This window comes from Sapajus apella, unplaced genomic scaffold (genome assembly GCF_009761245.1).
Source record: "Sapajus apella isolate SASKATOON/1434 unplaced genomic scaffold, GSC_monkey_1.0 scaffold15, whole genome shotgun sequence".
Classification (NCBI taxonomy): Eukaryota; Metazoa; Chordata; class Mammalia; order Primates; family Cebidae; genus Sapajus; species Sapajus apella.
In genome coordinates, this window is record NW_022436955.1 from 11,910,630 (window position 1) to 11,932,037 (window position 21,408).

The 21,408-nt window shown below is 46.2% G+C and overlaps 3 protein-coding genes, 1 long non-coding RNA gene and 1 pseudogene across 15 annotated transcripts in view; 2 read left to right on the plus strand and 3 right to left on the minus strand.

Annotated features, from left to right (window-relative positions):
- SLC7A6OS (solute carrier family 7 member 6 opposite strand) overlaps positions 1 to 3,672 on the minus strand; it is a 9,936-nt gene extending 6,264 nt beyond the window's left edge. Inside the window, exons 1-2 of the mRNA XM_032283834.1 lie at positions 3,448 to 3,672; positions 3,059 to 3,337 (exon numbers count right to left, since the gene is read on the minus strand). Coding sequence (XP_032139725.1) covers positions 3,059 to 3,337; positions 3,448 to 3,639 — 471 coding nt within the window. The 5' untranslated portion in view covers positions 3,640 to 3,672. The remainder of the gene's footprint in view (positions 1 to 3,058; positions 3,338 to 3,447) is intronic.
- The window catches only part of SLC7A6 (solute carrier family 7 member 6), a 60,928-nt gene extending 47,592 nt beyond the window's left edge, over positions 1 to 13,336 (plus strand). For all 11 annotated transcript variants that reach the window (XM_032283821.1, XM_032283827.1, XM_032283826.1 and 8 more), the window contains 2 exons: positions 8,614 to 8,785; positions 13,310 to 13,336. The gene's annotated coding sequence lies outside the window, so the exon portion shown is untranslated. The remainder of the gene's footprint in view (positions 1 to 8,613; positions 8,786 to 13,309) is intronic.
- The window catches only part of PRMT7 (protein arginine methyltransferase 7), a 51,170-nt gene continuing 33,438 nt past the window's right edge, over positions 3,677 to 21,408 (plus strand). The window contains exons 1-5 of one of the 2 annotated variants that reach the window (XM_032283817.1): positions 3,677 to 3,815; positions 8,614 to 8,785; positions 13,310 to 13,346; positions 17,199 to 17,348; positions 20,020 to 20,128. In XM_032283817.1, the coding sequence (XP_032139708.1) occupies positions 8,682 to 8,785; positions 13,310 to 13,346; positions 17,199 to 17,348; positions 20,020 to 20,128 (400 nt within the window). In that variant the 5' untranslated portion in view covers positions 3,677 to 3,815; positions 8,614 to 8,681. The remainder of the gene's footprint in view (positions 3,816 to 8,613; positions 8,786 to 13,309; positions 13,347 to 17,198; positions 17,349 to 20,019; positions 20,129 to 21,408) is intronic. The other variant, XM_032283816.1, reaches the window with a different exon arrangement.
- LOC116555321 lies at positions 5,128 to 7,250 on the minus strand. Its single transcript, XR_004270475.1, has 2 exons — positions 7,188 to 7,250; positions 5,128 to 5,188 (listed from the first exon to the last, which is right to left on the minus strand). It is a non-coding gene; the product is annotated as an uncharacterized LOC116555321 (long non-coding RNA).
- On the minus strand, positions 5,967 to 6,052 carry LOC116555860 (annotated as a pseudogene).

The window sequence follows — 21,408 nt, forward strand, 5'->3', positions numbered from 1 at the left end:
CCTGCCTCAGCTTCCTGAGTAGCTGGGATTACAGGCACGCACCACCATGCCCAGCTAATTTTTTGTATTTTTAGTAGAGACGGGGTTTCACCATGTTGACCAGGATGGTCTCGATCTCTTGACCTCGTGATCCACCCGCCTCGGCCTCCCAAAGTGCTGGGATTACAGGCTTGAGCCACCGCGCCCGGCCCTCCTTAGACATTTTTAATCTTAAAATTTCTTTAGATTATACATGGCTTTAGGTCCAACGAATAATAAATTTATGTATTTAAAATATGGCCCCCACTCCCGTAAAGCCATGCTGTTTTCCAAAACGCTTGCCATCAATTTTATTCCTATTGTGTATGCTTTTAATCATTGCCTTGCCAACAGTGCTATCAGTTACTTTTTTCTTGCTAGTCTAGTATGCATAAAACCTCAAGTATGCTTCAAGCTTAAATTTGTATTTTTTCCCTGTAAGTATTCTGTGCAAACATTTTTTATATGTTTAGAGTCGGTATTCCTTTACTGGAAAAATTTCTGTTCATATCTGTCATCAGTTTATTTCCTAGTTTTCTTTATAAAATTAAATTAGCTATTTAATTTTTTTTTTTTTTTTGAGATGGAGTTTTGCTCTTGTCGCCTAGGCTGGAGTGCAGTGGTACAATTTTGGCTCACTACAACTTTTGCCTCCCGGGTTCAAGCAATTCTCCTGCCTCAGCCTCCTGAGTAGCTGGGAATACAGGCGCCCACCACCACTCCCATCTAATTTTTGTATTTTTAGTAGAGACAGGGTTTCACCAAGTTGGTCAGGCTGGTCTCAAACTTCTGACCTCAAGTAATCGCCTGCCTTGGCCTCCCAAAGTGCTGGGATTACAGGTGTGAGCCACTGTGCCCAGCCTGATGAACTATTTACTTGATTCAGTTCCACTGATCATTGGTTTACTTTACACATTTTATAAGTCATGAATTAGTCTGGAATGTTCTGGTGAAAAAATGTGACTATGGACATCATACACAAATTGCTATCCAATTACACTAGCACTGGCTGCGCACGGTGACTCACACCTGTAATCCTAGCACTTTGGGAGGCTGAGGCAGGTGGATCACCTGAGGTCAGGAGTTCAATACCAGCCTGGCCAACATGGTGAAACCCCATCTCTACTAAAAATACCAAATTAGCTGGGCGTAGTGGCTTATGCCTGTGATCCTAGCTACTTGGGAGGCTAAGGCATGAGAACCGCTGGAACTCAGGAGGCGGATGTTGCAGTGAGGTGAGATCGTGCCACTGCACTCCAGCCTGAGTAAAAAGGGCGAGACTCCATCTCAGAAAAAAACAAAAACAAAACCCACAAAACAAAAACAACAACAACAATATGCTAGCACCATTTGCTTGCTGGTTGTGGATTCATTTTTAATTATAATTGAATTTTTTTAAGTTTTAAAAATTATTGAGATGAGTTCTATAAAAATGTTTATCAAGAGAGGGCACACTGGCTCATGCCTGTAATCCCAGCACTTTGGGAGGTTGAGGCAGGCAGATCACTTGAAGCCAGGAGTTCGCAACCAGCCTAGCTGACATGGTGAAACCCCATCTCTACTAAAAATGCAAAAATTAGTTGGGTGTGGTGGCTCATGCCTGTAATCCCAACTACTTGAGAGGCTAAGGCAGAACAATCTCTTGAACCTGGGAGGCAGAGGTTGCAGTGAGCTGAGATCATGCCACTGCACTCTAGCCTGGGCCACAGGGTGAGACTTCCACTGGGGAAAAGAGGGGGAGGGGGGACACCTTATGCTGAGAATTCTCTACTTTTTTTAGAGAGCGTTGTGCTCTGTTGCCCAAGCCAGAGGGCAGTGACTTGATCATAGCTCACTGCAATCTCTAATTCCTGAGTTCAAGTGATCCTCCTGCCTCAACCTCCCCAGTGGCTAGGACTACAAGCAGGTACCACCATGCCCAGCTAATTTCCTTTTCCTTTTTGTAGTGACAAGGTCTTGCTTTGTTGCCCAGGCTGGTCTCAAGCGACCCTCCTGCCTCAGCCTCCCAAAGCACTGGGATTACAGAATTAATTTTCTTTCAGTCCTCTCTTTCCTTCGTCTTTTTTTTTGGAGATAGGATCTCACTCTGTCGCCTAGGCTGAAATGCCACTGCGCACAGTCACGGCTCAATGTAGCGTTGACCTCCCCAGCCTCAGGTGATCCTCCCGTCTAGGCCTCCCAACGTGCTGGGATCACAGGCGTCAGCTGCGATGCCCAGCCTCAGGAGAATTTTCTATTTCTATGGTTTTGGTGCATGTAGTAAAACTTTTTAAAAAAGTGAGTGCAAATCAATTTAGCAAATGTAATGTAGTAAAGAAAAGCACTGGATTAAATGTGAGAAGACTTGCAATGTAGACCTAAATCTACCTCAAACTTGATACACTAACCAGGACTAGTCCTTTAACCTCTCTTTGATCAGTTTTCCTACTTGCTCTGTCTCTACTTTGCTCCAGTAATTCCCGTCTCAGTCAGGGTGAAAGGCAATGTCCCTACAAATACCTAGACAGTCTAGCAGGCATCCTCCCCTCAAATTCCTTACTGCTCTCCTCTAGCTCATTGGGCTCCGGGCACCTTGCAAGGAGCAGGGAAACTCGGCTTGGGGCCTCTTTACTTTCAAGTTCTCTGCCTGTAAGTCCTCTCAGTATCTGCAATGCCCTGCCATTTATCTGCAAGTCTTCACTCTAATGTCATTTTCTCAGTGACACTCTCACTGAAGTGACACCACTCTTCCTGCTTTATCTCCCCCCTCCTTACATCCCTTATCATCATCTGACACTGAATTGACTCGTTTACTGTTTTTCTCCACCTGCATGTTAGGTCCTCACTGCTGTATCCACAGAATCTAAAAAAAAAAATTCCTGGAACATAGTAGGAACGTAGTACACACATATTGGATGAATAGACAAATCTGTAAAATGAAGCCGTCACGCCGGATGGATCATCTATCCCCTTAAGATGAAGCTGTGTGCTGCTATTGGGCCCAGTCTCCTGGCATTACCGTCCTGAGAATCCCAGCGGCCACCTTCAGGGGCGTACTCACTTTGCAGGAGGCCGCAGCAGCGGCTTCAGGTTCTCCCTCCTCGTGGACAAGGTCTAACAGCTGAAAGCCCGAGTCCCCGGAGACTTCTGGGTTCCCCGACGTGTACTCGGACTCCTGGCCGCTCGAGGTGGTCCCCGAGGATCGGCGGCTGGAGACCACCCGGTAGCGGCCTTCCTGCCTGATCTCTCGAGCTGAGGCGCGGAGATTGCGGCGGACACGTTGCTGGCTGTCCCGTGACGGGCGCAGAGCTGCCCGCAGGAGCTGCTGGACTGGCTCCTCCTAGGGGGTAACAGGGAAGGGAGGTCGGCATAAGCAGGGGTTCGTGATCGAGTCAGGGATCGGGCTGGCTGCACCCTAAGATGCCCCACCAGCTGCACCACGCGTAATACCTGGGAGCATACAGTGGCCACCAACTGGAAGACATTATTCTCGGCTGCTCTGTCCAGACCCTGTGGCGTCTTCTGGGCCGCCGACTCGACCGCGTCGCTCCGGAGGCGTTTACAGGCGAGCACAAGAGCCTCGGCCGGCTCCGCACTGCGCTTCCGCTTCACTCGGAGCACAGCCGTCCTGCCGGCCTCCATAGTGACTGCCGCGGAGCATTGTGGGAACGCGCGGGGTGCGATGGGATAGCTTTCCAGTTCCGCCTTGGGACCCGTACCTCGCACAGTCCTCGCGCGCAGCCGGGATACCGCTTCTTGCGCTGGCCGCGGCAAAATGGTGATAGCAGCGGAGGCGAACGGAGGAGTTTCCGCGGCGGGTGAGGCGCTAGATGTGCTGGAAGGTGGAGTCGTTTTGGAGTTCGGGGTGCAGCCAGCATCGTGTCCTCAGCACCAGGGCTTCGGCAGAGGAACCTGGCGTGGGCGTACTTGGACTCTGGGGACTTTTCTAGAGTCCGAGTGGGGAGACTCGGAGCACCATGACTTGCAGGAGAACGGGGTTCCAGGCTGACCCCCGGCTCTGCAGTCCAGTTGGGTGCTTGCCGCCTGCGGGGCTGGGTCGCAGTACTTGTGCCTGGCGCCTCCTCTCAGCCAGGAACCGCAGTAGCTCCAAGCTAACTGGGCCATGGTTCTGATTGACCGACCTGCTGATATTTTTCCCACTCACTGTGTTCTGAGTAATTGGAGAATCGTGTATTCACTACACGCCAGCTAGAGTGGTCCTGTAAAAGCGTACACCCAGTGTAGATATGCTTCTGCTTAAAACCCTTGAGTGGCTCCCACTGCTTTTAGAACAAAATCCTAACGCCTTTCGGAAGTCGACAAGGCCCAGCTTGATTGAGCAGAAGATGTGATAGGAGATGAGGAGTGGGCTTCTGCAAAAGTGCTTCGGTCGCACAGGCTTTTGGCACATTTTGCTTATGCACCTAGCTCTTTCTACCTTGGGGCTTTCTCTTGGGAAAGTTGGAGTAAGGATTCCTGACATGTAAAACCTCTTCCCCAACTTTTATCCTGGTCTGTCTTGTAGGTCTCAAATGCTGCCTTCTTAGAGAGTTCTTCTGTAACCTTGGTGTTCACTCTCTACGGCGCTCTGTGTGTTTCTTGCATTCATGTCGTCTGTAATTTGTGTTACTCTGTCATTAGAGTCTAAGCTCTCTAGTTTGTGGTGGTGGCTCCGGTCCCTAATATAGTGCCTGGCACAGTGAAGGTATTTAATAAATTTAGTTATTTTTTCCAGACAGACTCTCTCACTTTGCTGCCTAGGCTGAGTGCAGTGGTGTGATCAAGGCTCACTGCAGCCTTGACCTCCTGGGTTCAAGTGATCCTCTCACCTCAGCCTCCCGAGTGCTGAGACTACAAGCACGCACCACTACACTCGGCTAATTATTAATTTTAATATATGCATAGTTAATAAATGTGTGTGTGTGTGTGTGTGTGTATATATATATATATATATATATTTTTTTTTTTTTTTTTTTTTTTTTAAAAGACAGGGGCTAACTGTCACCCAGGCTGGAGTTCATTGGCGCCATCTGGGCTCTAGTGATTCTCCTACCTCAGCCTCCTGAGTAGCTGGGAGTAACTGGTACCACAGGCGCAGGCCATTTGGCCTAATTAATTTTTTTATTTTTTGTAGAGAATGGGGTCTCACTCTGTTGTGCAGGCTGGTCTGGAATGGCCAGACTCAAGAGATCTTTGCACCTAGGCCTCCCAAAGTGCTGGGATCACAGGTGTGAGCCATCACCCCCTAGTAAATACACTTTGAATGATTGAATGGACCATCTGCTCTGCAGTCTGGTAATACAATTACGGCTTGGCATGGTGGTTTCTATTTCCTCCTTGAAATTGACCATGTGAGTTTACAACTCTTGGAGAATGAGGAGGGGGTCAGAGAATATCCCCTGAATCTGTAGTGTAGGTTCCTTCTGGGAGAGGACAAATAATAATGGATGAGGGCATTTAGCCATATAAGGTGTGTAGTGCCCACCAAAAGAGGTTCATGTCTTCATAAAATTGTTAACAAAAGACATAGTTTCAGGTTTGTTTGCTTTTCGTTTTGTTTGTTTTGAGACAGAATCTTGCTCTGTAGCCTAGGCTGGAGTGCGGTGGCACGATCTTGGCTAACTGCAACCTCCTCCCCCCAGGTTGAAGCAATTCTCCTGCCTCAGCCTCCCCAAGAAACAGGGATTGATTACAGGTGCGTGCCACCACATCCCAGCTAATTTTTTGTATTTTTAGTAGAGACGGGGTTTTGCCATGTTGGCCAGGCTGGTCTTTGAGCTCCTGACCTCAGATGATCCACCCGCCTCGGTCGCCCAAAGTGCTGGGATTACAGGCGTGAGCCACCATACCTAACTGGTTTCCAGGTTTTGAAAAGACACTGTTGTCCTGGTTTTAGACTCAGCAGCATCCCAGACAAGAAAGGAATTCTATGGATTAAAGTTTTTTTACTGTTTTTTTTTTTTTGCCCGCTTCAGATGGGTAAAGGTTTGTGGGAGGCACATCTGACACAGGTGCGTGAACACCCTGTCATCATGCTTATGAACTACAAAAGGATCACTCTTAACCTTTAAGTGACTTCAGAATTGATTCCACATGGACCACAGGATTAGTATTTTAGGACTCCACCATATGGATTCTATTGACATGTTTGACACCTGGTTCAGTTTTACTTCAGCCAAACTGATTGATTCAATGTGCATGATTATCCAAGCCTTTCTAATCGAATGAAATGCCTTCTCCCTCCACCTACCCCGCTTCTCCTCCTGCCTCAGTCGAATCCACCTTTTAAGCCTTCCCCGAACATTCAGTCAGAAATGGCCATTTCTTTCTCCAGCATTTGTTGGACACAGTTTCCTAATACACATTACGGATTCTGATAGTTCTAGATATTCTATCTGCAAAATAAGCGTCAGTACACGAGATAGAGTGGATTATAGCAATGCTGTTAAGCTGCAGGTTGCAACCCATTGATGGGTCCTGACCAGCAAGTAAAATTGAAGCTGGGTGCCGTGGTGCATGCTGGTAATCTAGCTACTTAGGAGGCTGATGTAGGAGGATCGTTTGAGTCTAGGAGCTCAAGGCTGTAGTTCAGTGGGATGATCATGCCTGTGAATAGCCACTGCGCTCCAGCCTGGACAGCAGGGAGATTCCATCTCTTAAAAACAGTGAAAATGAAATAGAGCATATGAGAGGGCCTTGTTCATAGGAAATCAGTATTATTTTGTGGAACTTTTAGTTATATGCGTATATGCAGGTGTATGTATTGAGTCTCATTGTAAAGTATATTTCTTACTGGGGTTATCAGAAAGTTTGAAAGCCATTAGACTAGGAGATAGGTATGCCAGGGTTTTAGAAGGAGAGTTTTACCTGGACAGATTGTCTACTTTGAACCAGGTCAGTGACTGCTTGCCAGCGTTTGTTCAGGGAAGATTGTTTCTCATCTATTTGCTTTTTTTGTTGTTTTTTCGACGGAGTCTTACTCTGTTGCCCAGGGTAGAGTGCAGTGGTGTGATCTCGGCTCACTGCAACCTTTGCCTCCCGGGTTGAAGCGATTCTTCTGCCTCAGCCTCCTGAGTAGCTAGGAGTTCAGGCACGTGCCACCATGCCTGGCTAATTTTTGTATTTTTAGTAGAGACGGGGGTTTTGCCATATTGGCCAGGCTGGTCTTGGAACTCCTGACTTCAGGTGACCCGCCTGCCTTGGCCTCCCAAAGTGCTGGGATTGCAGATGTGAGCCACCACACCCAGCCTGTTTCTCATCTATTTGTGTAAGAATTCCATGTTTACTTACTCTAGATAACTTCAAAAGAAAAAAACTCTGGCCAATAAAAAGCATAGGAAAGTTTAGGGATCTGTAGAGTAGGCCTTCTTTCTAAGGTTTCCTGAAGATGCACCAGTGTTTAACAAGAAAGGAAGGGCAGTGTAGAACACCTATTGTTTTCTGAATGGTAAAGGGGTGGGTGTTGGGAGAGCCCACACCTGCAGAGGAGTGCCTTTAGATTTTGAGTGGTGGGTGGTGTATCTCTGCCTCCCAGAAATAGATCTCTTTGGGGAGACAGGCCATACAAGATGTGAATCTGGTGACATTTTATTTATTTGAAGCAAAATTTTTTTAGATAGAGAAAGGTTTTTAAAAATTGTTTTTAAAATTGAATAGATAAGAAGTAATCACTAAAAAAAAAAAGAAGCATAAAAAATGCTCATATTAGCTGGGTGTGGGGCACTCACTTGTAGTCCCAGCTACGGGAGTGGCTGAGGCAGGAAGAATGTTTGAGCCCAGGAGTTTGAGTCCAGCCTGGGCAACGTAAACAGACCCCATCTCTTAAAAAAAAAAAAAGTAGAAAGAATGCTAATATCATGAACATGTGTGTTTCCACCGCCCAATTTAAGAAAAAGAACAATACTTTTGAAGTCTGCTGTGTACCTCTCCTTGATCCCATCTCTTTCCCTTGTCTCTTAGACGTGAACTATCCTGATTCCCTACTATGCTTTTTAGTGTGATGCCTGAAGAATGTATTGTTCCATTTTGCATAGCTATAAATTTCATAGAAATGGAAACATATTGCATATGTGGTGTGATTCACTGTTTTTGCTCATCATTATATTCCTGGGATTATCCATTTTTAGGTTTATGTGTGACTGTGATTTATTGTTTACATGAAAGTTTCCCTGGTTTGACTTGCTCTATCTTCATATTTTTCCTTAAGCTAAGTGTTCAGTATACTAAGGCAGTATGGGTGGCACTTCTTTACCCCACCACCCCATCTCTTCTCCTTTTCCTAGCCTTGAGGGCTGCACCTAGATGAACCTGTGAGGTTCATTGGACCCTTTTGGAAGCACCGAGGCCTGCTAAAGTTTCCAGACCTCTGTACGAATCTATTGCAGTTTTTTAATGTTACAGGCTGAATATAAAACCAAGTGACTCCTGCTGAAAACATTTAAATATTGATTAACAAATACTGTCAGTAGCTTTGACATTTCTGTCAGTTTCTTGATTTTTCCACTCTTTTTGTCTCTCTTTCCCCTTCCACATTTCGGGACATTATGTTGTTAATAGATTTTTTTTTTTATATATTTGTTTATTTGTACACCTCCTGTTTCCTTCTGATGTTAATAGGTTTCTGACCATCAGACTTGTCCGCAAGAACTGGTAAGGCTGCTTTTCTGTGCTAAAACTGGGAGCTGATGGGCATCATGAAGATCTTCTGCAGTCGGGCGAATCCGACCACGGGGTCTGTGGAGTGGGTGGAGGAGGATGAACACTACGATTATCACCAGGAGATTGCCAGGTACTGGGTTGGTTTACAGCAGGCTGCACCTGGGTGGGGCACTTGATCCCAAATCAGATGCCGTGGGATCCAATCTGAGCGTGGGCTAGGCTCTAACCCAGTGCTTATGATGAGGGCTGGGTGTTGGTCCTGAGCAAATCTGCTCAGCCAGGTAGGTATATGTGGCAGTTAGGCAAAGTCATGCCTGTTTGGAGCATCAGACATTTTGTAGCAGCCTTAGCAGAGCCTCAGCATCTGTTTAGTGGAGCAAAGGAAACCCAAGGCTCAGTAGTAATGTTGATGAAGTTGAATCATTTACTTGCCTCACTGAAATGGTGACACATTCATCATCGTATGGTTAAATTCTTTTGAATGAAAAAAATGAAAATGCCTTTTTTTTCCTTTTTTTTTTTTCTTTTTTTTTTTTTTTTTGAGACTGAGCCTTGCTCTGTTGCCCAGGCTGAAGTACTGTGGTGCAATCTCAGCTCACTGCAACCTCCATCTCCCGGGTTCAAGCGATTTTCCTGTCTCAGCCTCCCAAGTAGCTAGAATTACAGGCGCCTGCCACCACGCCTGGCTAATCTTTTGTGTGTATTTTTTCTTTCTTTTTTTTTTTTTTTTTTTTTTTTTTTTTTTTTAAGGATATGATCCACTGAAATCTTTTGTGTTTTTAGTAGAGATGGGGTTTCACCATGTTGGCCAGGCTGGTCTTGAACTCCTGAACTTAGGTGATCTGCCCACCTTGGCCTCCCAAAGTGCTGGGATTATAGGCATGAGCCACTGTGCCCAGCCGAAAATGCTTTTTTTTCCCCCTTAGAAGAAACATTTAAAAGTATGTGAGTTGTGGCCGGGCGCGGTGGCTCACGCCTGTAATCCCAGTACTTTGGGAGGCCAAGGCGGGTGGATCACGAGGTCAAGAGATCGAGACCATCCTGGTCAACATGGTGAAACCCCGTCTCTACTAAAAATACAAAAAATCAGCTAGGCATGGTGGCGCGTGCCTGTAATCCCAGCTACTCAGGAGGCTGAGGCAGGAGAATTGCCTGAACCCAGGATGCGGAGGTTGCAGTGAGCTGAGATTGCGCTGAGCCGAGATTGCGCCCAGCTGAGATTGCGCCGTGGCACTCCAGCCTGGGTAACGAGTGAAACTCCGTCTCAAAAAAAAAAAAAAAAAAAAAAAAGGATGTGAGTTGTTATGTAGCAATCATTAAGTGCATTTGGTTTGCCATCATTGTGCTAAGGCTATGGATACCAAGATGAAGAAGATCCCGTTCTCATCTTCAAGGACCATGAAGTTTTGTGGAAGAGACAGGCACATAAAAAATTACAGCACAGGCCAGGCACATTGGCTCTTGCCTGTAATCCCAGCACTTTGGGAGGCCGAGGTGGGTGGATCACAATGTCGGAGTTCAAAACCAGCTTGGCCGATATGTGAAAGCCCGTCTCTACTAAAAATACAAAAATTAGCTGGGCATAGTGGCGGGTGCCCTGTAGTCCCAGTTACTTGGGATGCTGAGGCAGGAGAATCCCTTGGACCTGGGAGGCAGAGGTTGTAGTAAGCTGAGATTGTGCCCCTGTACTCCAGCCTGGGAGACAGAGCGAGACTTCATCTCAAAAAAAAAAAAAAAATTACATTATAAGGGCCAGGCAAGGTGGCTCATGCTTATAATCCCAGCACTTTGGGAGACTGAGGCGGGCAGATCACAAGGTCAGGAGATCAAGACCATCCTGGCCAACATGGTGAAACCCCGTCTCTAATAAAAATACAAAAATTGGTGCCGCGTGCCTGTCATCTCAGCTAGTTGGGAGGCTGAGGCAGGAGAATCACTTGAACTTGAGAGGTGGAGGTTGCAATGAGCCCGAGATTGTGCCACTGCACTCTAGCCCGGGTAACAGAGTGAGACTGTCTCAAAAAAAAATAATAATAATAATTTTTTACAGCACAGTGAGATAAAGGTGTAAATGGGCACAAAAGGTCATGGAAGCAACAAGAACCAGCTGGACTTGGGATGTGAGGTAATGTTTGAATAATTTCTCAATTCTAAAGGAAGAGAAGTTGAAGTCTGAGCAGCAGGGATTCCATGTAAGCTTTCAGATGAGCCAGTTTGTGGCTGGGTGCGGTGGCCCACACCTGTAGTCCCAGCCACTTGGGAGGCCAAGGCAGGAGGATTGCTTGTTCCCAAGAGTTCAGGTCCAGCCTGGGCAACATAGTAAAACCCTGTCTCACAAATGAATAAACAGAAAAAAACATCAAAAACAGATGGGGCAGTTTGGGGAGCAGCTAGCAGTTTAGCATGGCTGGAGTGTGGTAGAAAAGCAGGGTTATGGTAAGAGAGAGAGGCTGCTGAAATCGTAGGCAGGGTCATTTTGTAAAGGATGGTAGCAAAATGCAGGAAGAGGAACGTGAGTTTAAGTCCAAGCTCTGCCACTTCTCTACTCTGTTGGCCAAGTTACTTCTCTGAGCCTTAATATAAAATAACACATACTTCAATATAATACATTATCTCACAGTATAATACAAATAATGATTAAAGGTAATACAGTGTCTGGTACAGAATAAAAGCTTAAAATAATTTCTCTTTTTTTTTTTTTTGAGATGGAGTCTCGCTCTGTCATTCAGGGTGGAGTGCATTGGTGCATTCTCGGCTCACTGCAACCTCTGACTCCCTGCGTCAAGTGATTCGGAGGCTGCCTCAGCCTCCCAGGTAGCTGGGATTACAGGCGTGCGTCACCATGCCCAGCTAATTTTTGTATTTTTATTAGAGATGAGGTTTCACCATGTTGGCCAGGATGGTCTTGATCTCCTGACCTTGTGATCTGCCCGCCTGGGCCTCCCAAAGTGCTGGGATTACAGATATGAGCTACTGCGCATGGCCACTTAAAATATTTCTAAACATTTTGGACTTTATTTTCATGTTTTGTTGTTGTTGAGACAGAGTCTTGCTCTGTTGCCTAGGCTGGAGTGAAGTGGCGTAATCTCGGCTCAGTGCAGCCTCCACCTCCCAAGTTTAAGCGATTCTCCTGCCTCAGCCTCCTGGGTAGCTGGGATTACAAACACTTGCCACCACGCCTGGCTAATATTTGTAGAGATGGGGTTTTTAGTAGAGGTGGGGTTCACACACACACACACACACACACACACACACTTTCTCTCTCTCCCCCCCCCCCCCCCCCCCCCCCTCTCTCCCCCTCTCTCTCCCTCTCTCTCCCTCTCTTTCCCTCCCTCCCTCCCCCCACTCTCCCCCTCTCCCCCCTTCTTCCCGCCTCCAACCCCAGAAGGCTGCTAATATGCTGCAGGAAATTGTGCCACAGGCGGTTCACATTCCACACTTTGAGGAATGGTACACTGAAAGAATGAGGTGGACCTTGTGGCACAATTGCCTGGAGCACATTAGTCCAGTCTTCTTGATCAGAGAGGGAGAGAGAGAGTGTGTCTGTGTGCCTGTGTGTCTGTGTGTGTGTGTTCTCGGGCTCTGCGTTTCAAATAAGTTTCTAGTGATTCTGGTGTTGACCCAGGCCTGGAGGGCCTCTGTTTTAGTGTGAGTGCCTTAGCTTTCCTTTGCAATTCCCAGAAAGTCTGGGAGGGCCTGCCTAGTTCTGGTTGCTCATCCAGACCCTGCCTGAGGGTTTTCAGATGTGTGAATTACTGTAGTAGGAAATATGGAAAAGTGACTCTCCTCCCTTTAGTACAGTATTGGTGAACTCTTAGTTTTCTGTGATGATGGTAAGTGAGCATGCCCAGTGGGATACCTGTCACATAAACAGTGGGTGTGTGTGAGTGCATGTCTTTCCTCAGCCGTTCTCCCTAGTGTTAACATCAGTGGTTATCTGCAGGCACAGATGTATGCAAGGTTAGGTCAAGTATTAGGCAAACTGCGTCTGAGTTTTTCCTGAGGAGTAAAATGTATAACATATAACAAGATCAGGATGCTAGTGGCTGTGGAATTACTGTGACAGGGTTAACTACTGGAGCATTTTTAGGTCTGAGAACATCTTTCTCTGAGACTTTTTTTCTGCAGCACTAGGCAATAACATCTTAAAACTATTAAAATAAAATGGCCAGGTGCAGTGATGGATGCTTGTAGTTCTAGCTGTTTCGGAGCTGAGGCAAGAGGTTCTCTTGAGCTAAGGAGTTCAAGGCTGCGGTGCTCAGTGATTGAGGCAGTTCATAACCACTGCACTCCAGCCTGGTTGACATAGCGAGACCGTGTTTCTAAAAATAAACAAACAAAAAAATAGGCCAGGCACAGTGGCTTATGCCTGTAATCCCAGCACTTGGAGAGGCCAAGGCAGGTAGATCACTTGAGGTCAGGAATTCAAGACCAGCCTGGCCAACATGGTGAAACCCCATCTCTACTGAAAATACAAAAATTAGCCAGGCATGATGGCAAGTGCCTGTAATCCCAGCTACCTGGGAGGCTGAGGCATGGAAATCCAAAAATAGTTTAAAATACATGACACATTTGTTCTGTTTAGGTATGTGTGAATACTTTCATGTGTTGATGTGTATCATGTAAAGGTTACCTGTCATTTTTTGTTTTTTAGGTCATCCTATGCAGATATGCTACATGACAAAGACAGAGTAAGTGTTAAAGGAAACTATTCTTTTGATATAGGGTGTTTTGAAGTCTTGGATTACAAGAAGGTTAAAAATCCCTGGGAGTCATGATGTTAAAATGATACAGAGAGGCAGTATGGTGTAGTGGTCAGGAAATCAGTTGTGAGGCTGAGTCCTACTTCTGGCTCTGTTTTTTTTTTTTTTTTTTAAGTTAATCTCTCAGCTTTATCAGGATAGAATTGACAAAAATTGTGTATGTTTATGATATACAATGTGATGAATATAGGTATATGGTGTAAAATGATTAAATCAAACTAATTAACATATCTGTCACCTCATACTTTATTGTGTGTGGCGAGAATATTTAAGATCTACTCAGTAATTTTTTTTTTTTTTTTTTTGAGACAGAGTCTCACTCTGTTACCAGGCTGGAATGCAGTGGTGCAATCTTGGCTTACTGCAACCTCTGGCTCCCAGGTTCAAGCAATTCTCCTGCCTTAGCCTCCCGAGTAACTGGGACTACAGGTGTGTGCCACCACACTCAGCTAATTTTTGTATTTTTCACAGAGACAAGGTTTCACTGTGTTGCCAGGATGGTCTTAATCTCTTGACCTCATGATCTACCCAGCTTGGCCTCCCAAAGTGCTGGGATTATAGGTGTGAGCCACGTTGCTCAGCTTTGCTTAGTAATTTTTTGTTTGTTTGTTTGTTTTTGAGATGGAGTTTTGCTCTTGTTGCCCAGGCTGGAGTGCAGTGGCTTGATCTAGGCTCACCACAACCTCCGCTTCCCAGGTTCAAGGGATTCTCCTGCCTCATCCTCCCAAGTAGCTGGGATTATAGGCATGCGCCACCAGGCCCGGCTAATTTTGTGTTTTTGGTAGAGATGGGGTTTCACCATGTTTGTCAGGCTGGTCTTGAACTTCTGACCTCAGGTGATCTGCCCACCTCAGCCTGCCAAAGTGCTGGGATTACAGACATGAGCCACCACTCCTGGCCTCACTTAGTAATTTTTTTTTTTTTTTTTTGAGACGGAGTTTCACTCATGTTACCCAGGCTGGAATGCAATGGTGCGATCTCGGCTCACCGCAACCTCTGCATCCTGGGTTCAGGCAATTCTCCTGCCTCAGCCTCCTGAGCAGCTGGGATTACAGGCACGCACCACCATGCCCAGCTAATGTTTTGTATTTTTAGTAGAGACAGGGTTTCACCATGTTGACCAGGATGGTCTCGGTCTCTTGACTTCGTGATCCACCCGCCTCGGCCTCCCAAAGTGCTGGGATTACAGGCGTGAGCCACCGCGCCCGGCCCTTCACTTAGTAATTTTTAAGTGTGCATTATTAACTATAGCTCACCATGCTGTACAGTAGATCTCCAGAACTTATTCATCCTGTCTAACTGAAACATCAGATCCTCTGATCAATACCTCTCCTCTCCCTCAGCAGCAACCATTGTCTGGGCTTCTGTGAACTAAATTTTTTTATTTTGAGATGGAGTCTCGCTCTGTTACCCAGGCTGGAATGCAGTGGCGAGATCTTGGCTCACTGCAACCTCCACCTCCCAGGTTGAAGCAGTTCTCCTGCCTCAGCCTCCCAAGTAGATGGGATCACAGGCACGCGCCACCATGCCTGGCCTTCATTGTAGTTGTAATTTTTATTATTATTATTATTATTTTTTTTTTTTTTTGAGACGGAGTTTCACTCTTGTTACCCAGGCTGGAGTGCAATGGTGCGATCTCGGCTCACCGCAACCTCCGCCTCCCGGGTTCAGGCATTTCTCCTGCCTCAGCCTCCTTAGTAGCTGGGATTACAGGCATGTGCCACCATGCCCAGCTAATTTTTTGTATTTTTTTAGTTGAGACGGGGTTTCACCATGTTGACCAGGATGGTCTCGATCTCTTGACCTCGTGATCCACCCGCCTCGGCCTCCCAAAGTGCTGGGATTACAGGCTTGAGCCACCGCGCCCGGCCAATTTTTATTTTTAATTATAATTTAATTTTATTTTTTTGAGACAGGGTCTGTCACCCAGTGCAGTAGTGTGATTTCTCAGCTCCACTGCAGCCTTGACTTCCTGGCCTTAAGCAATCCTCCAACCTCAGCCTTCCCAATAGCTGGGACTACATGCACACCACCACGCCTGGCTAGCTTTTGTGTTTTTTGTAGAGGTGGGGTTTCGCTGTATTGCTCAGGCTGGTCTTGAACTCCTGAGGTCAAGTAATCCACCTGCCTCGACCTCCCAAAATACTGGGATTGCAGGTATGAGCCAAAGCACCTGGCCATCAAATATCTTTTCATATGCTTATTTACCATGCGTATATCTTTGGTATAGTCTAGGGTTATGAACGTAGGTATGATTCTTGATAGATACTGCCACATGCCTTCAAAAAGGGTTCTAGTTTCACTTTGGTATCTTCAAGACTGAGTCATTCAAAAGTGACAGCTAATTTAATGGCATCCTTAAAGTGAAGGTTGTGCCATCCCTGGTTTACAATTGAGGATGCTGCTTATCATTTTTTTTAATCTTAAAAAAATGTTCTCCTGTCTCAGCCTCCTGAGCAGCGAGGATTATAGGTGTGCACCACTACGCCCGGCTAAGTTTTTGTATTTTTAGTAGAGACGGGGGTTTCACCATGTTAGGCAGGCTGGTCTCAAAGTCCTGGCCTTGGGAGATCCACCCGCCTCAGCCTCCCAAAGTGCTGGGATTACAGGCATGAGTCACTGTACCCGGCCAGGTAATTTTAAAGTATATTCAGTTCTAGATATTTTCTAATTCCAATCTAGTTTAGTCTTTTGCCTGTGAGTTTAGAAGTGTACTTCTCAATGTTCAAAACATTTTTTTTTTAGTTGTATTTCTGTTATTAAGATTTCTAACTTGTTTTGCACTGTGGTAAGAGAATATTGCCCTTTTGATACCAATTATTTATTAGTTGTCTACGGTTACTTAACAAATTATCTTAAATTTTAATAGCCTCTTAATATTTCTTACTAATTGGCAGGTCATCAGTCTATTTAAAAGATTTGCATATATTTTTTCCATCATTTTTAGCTGTTTTCAACAGAAGGGTCATTGTGCCTATTGAGTCAGACTGTTGAAAGATGTATCTGTAAAGACCAGAACTAAAAGTCTTCAAGATGCAAATAAGGTATTTCCTGAAGGGGAAAATACTTTTTAGACAAGGAAGCTCTCTGGGTTAGAGTCGGTAAAGGAAAACCAAAGCCACGTTACATACCGCAGCAGAGGGGCTTTAACACAGGGCGCTGGTCGCCCAGCTGTGGGAGGGCTAGAAAGCAAATGGGAAAACCCTTTAACCTAGCAGTAGAGATTGCAGGGAGCAGTTACCTTGCCTAGGGCTGAGAAACTAAACGAGAAGACTAGGGTTTCCAGAAGCCATAAGCATTGAGGAGAGGTCCTGTGCAGCTGCAGCCCTGTGGGACTGTCCAAGGAGCTGGTTATAGGATCACTGAGAGAAGCTGGAGTCTGCGATCAACTGCCCCTACTGAGAGGACCCTGATGAGGGGAGCAGCTTGCAGAAAGGAGGAAGCCTTCTCTGTCCTCCTATCTTTCAGTTGCCCTGTTGATCCCCCTCTTGGCTGTACCTAACAGCTGGAAAAAGGAAAACATGGTTTGTAGGGCTCTGGCATCACTTAGTAGAGTATAGAAGAGTGAGTGTAGAGCAGGGACAGTCACTTAACAATGGGCAAGGGGCTACCTCACAAGGCCTGCCTAACTCAGCCAGTGCTGTTCTGCCAGGGGCCAGAAAGGCCATAGGGTTCTGACTTGCACTGCTGCTGCCAGCTGTGACTCTAGAACTTTACAGAGCACCTTTCTACTTAGAATAACTGGTAGTAAGTGACGGCCATCTCTTCCGTTCTTCTTAGAATGTAAAGTACTACCAAGGTATCCGGGCTGCCGTGAGCAGGGTGAAGGACAGAGGACAGAAGGCCTTGGTTCTTGACATTGGCACTGGCACGGGACTCTTGTCAATGATGGCAGTCACAGCAGGCGCCGACTTCTGCTATGCTATTGAGGTAAGCCACCCCCTTCAGGTGTGTGTCCTGCATCTTGCATGGGAAATCACCTATGCTCTTGCACTTTCCCCATCTGTTCCTTCACAAACATTCATGGAGTGCTCACTGTGTGCCAAGCACAGAGCCAGGCTCTGAGACTATAGAGATGAGCCAGACACAGTTCCTTCCTCCAGGAGCTAATTTTCTCCTCTGTCAGCCTGGGCTGCACATCAGAATCACTAGGAGCTTTAGAAAATACTTAACAGGCTGGGCGCAGTGCTCACACCTGTAATCCCAGCACTTTGGGAGGCTGAGGAAAGAGAATTGCTTGAGCCCAGGAGTTTGAGACCAGCCTGGGCAACATAGCAAGATCCCATCTTCACAGAAAAACTTTTAAATATTAGCTGGGCATGGTGGCATGTGCCTGTGTTCCAGCTGTTCTTGATGCTGAAGTGGGACAATCTCTTGAGCCTGGATGGTCAAGGCTGCAGTGAGCAATGATTTGGACTTTGTATGAGAAAGCAAAAAATTACTTCTGCCTTGTTTAAGACAGTTATTTTGGGACTTTGTTTTTCCAACTAATCACTATATGAACTCAGTTTTATAGGGGAAAGTATTTAAATACATGCTCCCACACTCCAGGCAGGGTGACAGAGTAAGACTTTATCTCAAAAAAAATCAAAACAGGCAAGGTGCCGTGGCTCATGCCTATAATCCTAGCACTTTGGAAAGCGGAGACCAGTGGATCACGAGGTCAGGAGTTCAAGACCAGCCTGGCCAACATGGTGACACCCTGTGTCTACTAAAAATCCAAAAAAATTAGCTGGGCATGGTGGTACGCATCTGTAATCCCAGCTACTCAGGAGGCTGAGGCAGGAGAATCGCTTGAACCTGGGGGGCAGAAGTTGTAGTGAGTCGAGGTCACACCACTGCACTGCAGCCTGGACAACAGAGTGAGACCCTTCTCAAAAAAAAAAATTCAATGGAAAATTCCAGAAATTATTTATAAGTTGTAAATTGTGTGCCATTCTGAGTATTATTACATCACTGTTCTATTTTTAATTATTATTGTTAATCTCTTACTGGGCCTACTTTATAAATTAAACCTGGTCATAGGTAAGCTTGGAGGCTAAAGCAGCTTCACCGTGAATGCTAATCCTCCATGCCGACTTCTCACCAACCCCAGCTTCAGGAATGCCTCTAAAATTTCTGCTCTCATGCACTTTGATGTAAATCCTGCCCTCAGGTCAGAACAACTTTGATGTTATCATAAATACATATTTACCATAAATCCTGCCCTTAGTTAAATCCCCTGTTGTATGTAAGCCCTGCGTCTGAGCCATAACAGTGTGGGGGCCCAGTGTCTCACTGCTTGAGACAAAGCTTCTGTTTGTAAGTCCCTATAAAATGTGTCTTTGTAAGAAGCTGGATTTGCCAGTCTCTTTCCTCAGCCTCTGGGCTCCTGTGGCCTCTTGGGGTAGGTTTGCATAGAGGTGCCCACCACAGAACAGTGTATATGTATAGCAAAGAAAATGGTATATATAGGGGTTGGTAAGTATTATCTGAGTTTCAAGCATCCACCAAGAGTCTTTTTTTTTTTTGGAGATGGAGTCTCGTTCCGTCGCCAGGCTGGAGTGCTAGTGGCGCAATCTTGGCTCACTGCAACCTCTGCCTCCCAGATTCAAGCGATTCTCCTGCCTCATCCTCCCAAGCAGCTGGGACTACAGGTGGCGCCACCATGCCCAGATAATTTTTGTATTTTTAGTAGAGACAGGGTTTTACCATGTTGGCTTGATGGTTTCAATCTCTTGACCTCCTGATCTGTCGTCTCGGCCTCCCAAAGTGCTGGGATTACTGGTGTGAGCCACCACCCCGGGCAAGAGTCTTAAAATGTATCCCCCATGGTTCAGGCGTGGTGACTCACGCCTGTAATTCCAGCACTTTGGGAGGCTGAGGTGGGTGGATCATGAGGTCAGGAGATCAAGACCATCCTGGCTAACATGGTGAAACCCCGTCTCTGCTAAAAATACAAAAAAGTTAGCTGGGCATGGTGGCACACGCCTATGGTTCCAGCTACTTGGGAGGCTCAGGCAGGAAAATCGCTTGAACCCAGGAGGCAGAAGTTGCAGTGAGCCGAGATTGTGCCACTGCACTCCAGCCTGGGTGACAGAGTGAGATTCTGCCTCAAAAAAAAAAAAAAAATGTATCCCCCACGGACAAAAGGTACTACTGTATCATAAGAAAATGTAGGCTGTGTTCTGCCAACAGTGGGGATTTGGAACAGTTTTGAGCCCAGAGGATAACCTGCTCGCTCACACCCACACCTGGCGCGGAACAGTCTTGCTCTCCTCTGGAGGGCACAGCACGCCTCCCAGGTTCGTGAGGCAACTTCCTTTCCTGGCTCTTTGGTGTCCCCTTGTGTGGCACTGACACCTACTGCTCTTACTAAGTAGTGCAGCTGCCTCAGCATCCACGGCTGCCCCACCGTGCCTGGCACGGAATGGGAGTCCCTAACCATAAGTTAAACCCAACTGAATTTCACAGCCCTTTTTCATGATGCACATTTGGAGAATAAAGTTTTTAAGTTACATGTGTTAGGACCAGAATCAAGGAATAGGTTGTTCACCTTAAAGGTCAGACTACTGTTTAATTTATTGCTCATTTTTCCTTGGGTTTTGGCTCTGTTTTCTAGGTTTTCAAGCCTATGGCTGATGCTGCTGTGAAGATTGTGGAGGAAAATGGCTTTAGTGATAAGATTAAGGTTATCAACAAGCATTCCACCGAGGTGACTGTAGGTCCAGGTGAGATGTACACATCCTGCATTGAAAGCTTTGCTTGCCGTTGTGTGAGAGAGGTAAAGGGTTATTCCAGTTACCTGGAACAAATCCAGGTCACAGCAGAGAAATGGGGACTCTCCCTGTGGAGCTCTGATGATAAGGACTTGGCTTCCCTTGATGTTTATTTTCCTGCTAGTTAAAACTAGTCAGTAAGGAGTAGACTAGAGCTAGTCAGGTCCAGTGGTGGAGATGCAAACAAAGCCTGCTTTTGCTTTCAGCAAGTTGGAATTCTTTTTTCTTCTTCTTTCTTTTTCTTAAGTGAAGGAATTCAGCCAAAGCAAGTTGGAATTCTTATGAGGCTCAACTCTGAGTTTCAATTAGCAATAATCGCGCCTCAGATAAACCTCATTGGCTATGGTACTGCCACTGCGCAAAATGAGTTTCATCAGGCAGAGAGTATTTAGTTCTGACATTCTGCCTCTGCATACAACATGGGCGATTTTCCTGTATAGTACTGTCTCTTAAGGTTTCCAGAATACACACACACACACACACACACTATATTTAGTTCTGACATTCTGCCTCTGCATACAACATGGATGATTTTCCTGTATAGTACTGTCTCTTAAGCGCGTGCGCACACACACACGTATGTATTTTCTTTTTTTTTTGAGACAGAATCTCGCTGTGTCACCCAGGCTGCATTGCTTAGTGCAATCTCGGCTCACTGCTCCCTCCACCTCCCGGGCTCAAGTGATTCTTCTGCCTCAGCCTTCCGAGTAGCTGGGATTACAGGCGCGTGCCACCACACCTGGCTAATTTTCGTATTTTTAGTGGAGACAGGGTTTCACCATTTTGGATAGGCTGGTCTTGAACTCCTGACCTCAGGTGAGCCGCCTGCCTCAGCCTCCGAAGGTGCTGGGATTACAGGTGTAAGCCACCGTGCCTGGCCTGACTTTTTTATTTTTAAAACATACCAAAAAAGGGGGCCGGGCGCGGTGGCTCAAGCCTGTAATCCCAGCACTTTGGGAGGCCGAGGCGGGTGGATCACGAGGTCAAGAGATCGAGACCATCCTGGTCAACATGGTGAAACCCTGTCTCTACTAAAAATACAAAAAATTAGCTGGGCGTGGTGGTGCGTGCCTGTAATCCCAGCTACTCAGGAGGCTGAGGCAGGAGAATTGCCTGAACCCAGGATGCGGAGGTTGCGGTGAGCGGAGATTGCGCCATTGCACTCCAGCCTGGGTAACAAGAGCAAAACTCCGTCTCAAAAAAAAAAAAAAAAAAAAAAAAAAAAAAAAAAA